Source organism: Myotis yumanensis, unplaced genomic scaffold (assembly GCF_028538775.1).
Source record: "Myotis yumanensis isolate MYYU_CA2020_CCGP unplaced genomic scaffold, mMyoYum1.0.hap1 SCAF_1, whole genome shotgun sequence".
NCBI lineage: Eukaryota > Metazoa > Chordata > Mammalia > Chiroptera > Vespertilionidae > Myotis > Myotis yumanensis.
This window is the reverse complement of record NW_027223752.1, coordinates 165,686,501-165,692,600: the sequence shown is the minus strand read 5'-3', so window position 1 is coordinate 165,692,600 and position 6,100 is coordinate 165,686,501. Positions and strand designations below refer to the sequence as shown.

Sequence of the window (6,100 nt, the reverse complement as noted above, 5' to 3'; positions counted from 1 at the left end):
TGTATCTCAACATAGATGCTTTGTTTTTCTGGTAGGGGTAGAAAAAGTTGGCTTCTAGAACAAGGACGGCAATGAAATACTGTACTCTTAAAAGGGCTACTCCATTTCCACTGACTTGCAATTTAACATTCATGGCAGAAAACCTCATTTCTCTAACCACATAATAGGTCTTAAAATATGACTAATTCATACACTAATATCAATTTACTTGGCATTAAAAAAATCACAATTTCTATTAATATATTTGAATTAGGCTCAATGCCCATACTCTAGCATTTAAGATATCCATTACACTGGCCCAAATTGGGATTATTTCAAAATCAAGTAAAAGTCCATATTTATTCCAAAGTTGCTAAAATATGTTAATAAAATTTGATGTTTTACATTAAAAATAAAATATTTGGTTTATATCTGATATCTATAACATATAATAAATAGTGGGCAGTATAGTAATATAATAAAGTTTTGTGATACCCTGAAATTTGATGAGTTTTTTAAAAAATTCTTAATATTCTTCATTACAGCCTTAAATCACAATATTAATGAACAGATTTGCAGAAATAAAACAATATAAACACAAAATGCTACAGAATGTTTTTTGTTTTTGTTTTTTTACTTTTGAGGAATCTACATGTCCTTTAATAAAAGTCAAAGAAATTTACAGAAACAAACCAATTTTAAATAATGAACTGCAAGTCTAAATTGCCGTGCTTTCCTTCTAACTGCTAGGGCCCTTTCCCACCGTGTTGTGGGCACTGTGCAGGTTCAGCTCAAGGTAGATAACTTTTAACTATGGCTCTGTTTTCTAGCCTTCTTTACTTATGTACAGCAGTAATTACAGACATGGCTGAAATCACAGTGGATTACAGAGAAAGCCAGAATTAAACACGATAAAAATTTAAAAAATAACTACTTCATAAATATTTATTATTTACACAAGAGGAGATCTTCTAGTCTGAGGAGTTTTTATACAAGTTGATGAAATGTATAAGCAGTGAGAAGAACACCAGCAGTTTAAAGAAGGGCAAAGTTAGAATGCAACAAAGACAGAAAGTGTGAGTTAACAAAAATAATTTGCATGAGAGCAAAAAGGACATGATAGAAACCTTTTTCTTAAAAAATATAAGGTATTTCACAAAAGCCTGAACATTTTACATGTTAATACTAAAAATGGGAGGAGGGGAAGCTTCATAAACTTTTATCACAAAAATATTTACCAATACTCCAAATGGAGTTTTCGTTTATGTTATTATGATTATCTTACTATAGAGGGAAAGAAGTTGAAAACTGTATACAGCCTAATGATATCATCCTTAAATTACAGCCAAGGTGGTTTACACATCATCTTGTCATCTAATACCTTCATGAAAAGGCCCTGGAGAGAATAAAGAAAATCAGAAGGGAAGATTATGGTCTTTTTATTAATACTTGTCACTGGTAATAGAAAAATGAAGGCCCGGCAGTCCTTGTGCCACACCTGTACTTGAGTTTCCTTCTGTCACACCATTATGTGGCCATAGGCCAGTCTGTTCCAGAGGGAAGCATCCAGAGTGGACGCTGTAGTTCTCTTGTCCTCGGTCTCCCGAGATTCCTCATCCACAGGAACTTAGCGGTAGATGGGACAGCAGAGTTTCATGGATCCCCATCTGAAGTGGTAGGAAAGGAGCCCCGAGGCCAAACCACTGGTCCACGATGCAGAGACGTCAATGTGCCCGATGCTTTCTCTTTTTGTGCTTCTTATCCTTCTTCTTGTTGGCACACTTGGAACAGAACCACTGCATTTCTTCTGGTGGTGCAGCCATTAATCCAACACAGGGCCTACATGTTAAGAAAAAGGGTTTTGGATAAAGAAGTTATACATATACATGTACACACACACACACACACACACACACACACACACACACTTTCTATATTCTTAAATACTTTTAAATAATTAAATGAAATTTTAAGTCTATGGTATATTCACCAGAAATCCAAACCAAAGAACTCTAATTTATGTAGTACTATTGTTGGGCAAAAGGATGATTATATTACATAATGCCCCTTTTATAGGCCCCAGTGGAGAAATTAATTAGCCCACTTATCCTTTCAGCTACAACTAGTATAATTCTTCTGAGCAATGGCTCTGTTTTTCTCTTATACCTATCATATATCATGTGACTGAATGGATTTCTATCTTTTTATATCTGATATTTTAAAGATAAAATGAGATTATTTGCATACATTTTGGTAGCATTTCTTTGGTAGTGGGGAGCTGTAGTAGAGAAGTAAAAAGCAGGTAAGCTAGCTGTCCCTTTATTTCTGCAGTTTATGAATGTTTACGAAGGGGTTATCTCAATGGTACTATGAAGCTTAGCAGCTCTTTACAGAAAATTACTAGAAGGAAAGGAAAGGGGGATCCCTATAGCTCCTTTTTTTTTCCATTAGAAGGATATTTAAGTTAAGCAAAATATTCAGAATTTGGGTTGAATAACAATATTCCAAACACTTTATTTTTAAAATTAATTACATTTTATTGGCTCAGTGATTTTTGCCCTGTACATGATTCTGAGGACAGCACCGGAAGGGGAGACAATCCAAGATGGACCAAAGTCACTAATCTGCTCTGCAGAGTGTCGCCCCAAGGGAGTGACCGGCACTCATTGATGCTTGGAGTACTCACCAGTGGTACCAGTCATCGCAGCCATCACAGCCGATCATGGGACTCCCATCGTCAGGCTTGTTGCATCCAGGGCAGATCCAGATCTGATTGCCCCACTCATCTCGGATCTGAAGTTTTAAATGGGGTTGAGGGAGGGGAGGGTGTGCAAACAAAGATGGAATGGGGGAAAAGAACCAAAAAGAGGGCAGGATAAGAGTGATTACTTTATACTGTGAACCTAATACACCGACATACTAAACCAAAAAAAAAGTAGTTAACAATTTATTAAAGTCATGATCATGAGCATCACCATTCTGGGATCATTTCTAATGAATATTTTGAACTCTTTTGTGTAAGTCATTAAAAAAAGCATTTTATAATAACTTCTGTGAACAACATATCCTATAGCCACCTTTATCTAAAAAAATCCTGTAAACAGTTCTTAATAATTAGGGTCTTTATGGCAATAACAACTGATATTTTTGAACTATAGAGCTCAACCATATGTAGTTCCTCAGTCACATTCACAGGCATGGAATTCATATGTACAGCCAATAGTGCATGTATCACCTTATTACTTATTAGCCAAACCCTTCTCCTGAACTAGCTGATAAGATCAAGGATATAAAAGAGTTGTTACTAAGTAACTTTCCATTCCCTTTATGACATTTTCAGCAAAGTACAATCACTAAAGGGCAAATGAAATAAGGAACTCATGAAGCCAAAGAACTACACATTTAAATATTATTTTTCTACAAAGATGATGTGCTTGGGAGTTTACTTAACTTACCGGTTCTAAATAAGACACATCCCTAATTGTTCCACTTCCTCAAATTTCACATTAACCAACCAATTTGGAAGAAACAATTCTATGATGGGCATTCAAAAACAGCAACAACTAAATGCTAATTTTCAAGTTTTCACAATAACACAGCATATAATTTCATTCAGTTTATTTTGTAAAGTATGGTTCCTTCCTTCACTTTCAAATATAACACTGACTAGAAATGCAAAAAGAAAGGGCTTTCTTTGTGTGAAAGGGTATATTGGGGGCATAGCTGTTTCAGTCTACTGATGTGCTATTTAAAGGCCTGCCATGTTTTAACGAGTCTCACAAAGACAGTCGTCTTCATAGGAAAGCTTCCTAAAGAAAGCTGTGGGCAGCTACATCTCTGACTCAGCCCTCTCTAATTTCAAGGGGAGAGAACCACCAGTTACCACATGCCAGCTGTCTATGGTTAAGACCAGTCCAGATCCTATGTCCTGAAGCTGCCATGCATGGCCAGTCCTGCTGCTAGTTGACCTGTCTTGAAATTAGAAGGCCATGACTCTATTGCTACAAGAGGAATTTGCCATAGCATCCCTAATAACTAATACTGAACACTTGACAGCTTACTAAGTTCTTCCAAACATCTGCTTCATCTAATCATCTTAAAACAACCCTTGGATAGGTTAAGAATGGGGAGACTGGAGCTATGGAAAGGTAACTGCCAGTTCCCAAAGTCACACTATTGCGCAGTGACAAAATCAGCTGTTTTGCTCTATAGACTGCATCTTTCCTCCAAATCACACTTCTTGTTCTCAGTCTACAAAATGTCTCTTAGGAGACAGAAGGCTTTTCATCCACATTGTCTATGTAAATCTGATCCATCTTCAAAGAGTTAGCCTCAAAAATCCACTGGAGAACCAGAAATTTTAGGGCTAGAACAAACTATAATCTAGTGATATAGACAATAGTTATAATCTAGTGATAATCTAGTCTACCATAAACCCCTTCATTACAGATGAAGAAATGGAGGTTAAACAAAATCTTTCCTGATCAACCTGCCTTGCGGTGATGTGGCCTCAATTAAACACCTATAGCAATTGGCCCTTGAATGGGCCAATTTTTTAAAAGTATACTTTTACTGATTTCAGAGATGAAGGGAGACGGAGAGAGAGATAGAAACATCAATAATGAGAGAGAATTACCGATTGGCTGCCTTCTGCACACATCCCACTGGGGTTCAAGCCCACAACCTGGGCATGTGCCCTGACTGGGAATTGAACCTTGACCTCCTGAACCATGCCGGCTGGGCAAATGGACCAATTTGATGATCACAGATTTTTGTATCACATCTTCCATTTTTGTCTTAAATAGCCAATTTAATACTTTTCTGTTAATTTTCCAGACCTTTATATCCTCTCTCAATACTTTCGAGATTTTTATCCTCTGAATCATTATAGTGCCTCCAATATGTAATGACTTGTTGAAATTCCTCCCAAAATGCCTTAAAAATATAATATTTGCATGATTTATAACAACTATCATGAATCCTACCCCACCACTTTTCAATCATATCTACTTGAAAAGGTTCGAGCTATCACTAGGCTTACAGGTCACAGTCTATATATAGAGTATTTGGTGGTCAAGGCCATGTCAGTTGCTGAACTCAACAAGGTGAGTTTTGACATCTGAAGACACACTGTATACTCAAAGAGCTCTGTGGTCTAGAAGTTCATTTTCATTTATTATGCAAGCCTGGTATATTCTGGACCTTTGCCAATGACATACTATAATTAGTGCTGTTACTCAGAAACAGCAGCTGGCCCATAAGATCTGTATATATTACATAAATTATACTCTTAAGTGAATAATTTAATTGCTTGATCAAAAAATTCAGTGTGAGATTTAAATATAACTATTATTCTCTATATTTATACACTGATATTGTTGTATATATGTATATAATCATATTCTAAAACAATATAAAGAAAAACAATGCTTTGGCATTATTTATGAAGACTAAATATGCGAACATTGAAATACAATACTTTTCTGCCAAAAGCTTGAAAATGCAATGAAAATCTTTCCAGTCATAAAGAATTGCCTCTGAAATTCAATAATGATACATATGACACTGCTTTTTAATTGAAAACATTTTCATGATAAAAGAGTAAGCTTTTAAGTGACTTTAAAAAAAACGCTATAAAATAAATGCTGCGTACCACATAAGTGCTGACGGTCTCTGTTACCACACTCCGGACAGGGGCTTTTGAACTTCCGGCTCCAGAGATGGCAGGGGACGGGGATGGCATCAAAGCGGGGGACGAGGTGGACTGTGCAAGGAGTGGCAAAGGCACTGGGGCAGGAGTGACATGCACTGGCACAGTGGCTGGGACTGACACTGGTGGTGGGGTCTTGGGTCTATTCAGAGAAGGAGCTGGCTTAGCCTCGGGGGCTGGAACCACTTTGCTGATGACACTGTCAACAAAAGAGAAAAGGAAAAGTCAAAACAGAACAGCTGAATCAAACTAAATATTTTAAAACATTATTACAAAGTAACTTTCTTCTAGTCGCAAAATTCTTTTTTGAAGAGTCCAGAGATAGCTACAGACCTGAGTTCAAGGCCCTTCACCCATTCACCTCTCAACTTATTCAAGAGTCACATATGTTCTCTGGGGGGTGGAAGGAGA

The 6,100-nt window shown here is 36.8% G+C and overlaps 1 protein-coding gene across 2 annotated transcripts in view; it reads right to left on the bottom strand.

The window, feature by feature from the left end:
• Positions 1–908: 908 nt before the first annotated feature.
• TAF3 (TATA-box binding protein associated factor 3) overlaps positions 909–6,100 on the bottom strand; it is a 177,726-nt gene continuing 172,534 nt past the window's right edge. For both annotated transcript variants that reach the window (XM_070391664.1, XM_070391672.1), the window contains exons 5-7: positions 5,633–5,888; positions 2,666–2,772; positions 909–1,818 (exon numbers count right to left, since the gene is read on the bottom strand). In XM_070391664.1, the coding sequence (XP_070247765.1) occupies positions 1,704–1,818; positions 2,666–2,772; positions 5,633–5,888 (478 nt within the window). In that variant the 3' untranslated portion in view covers positions 909–1,703. The remainder of the gene's footprint in view (positions 1,819–2,665; positions 2,773–5,632; positions 5,889–6,100) is intronic.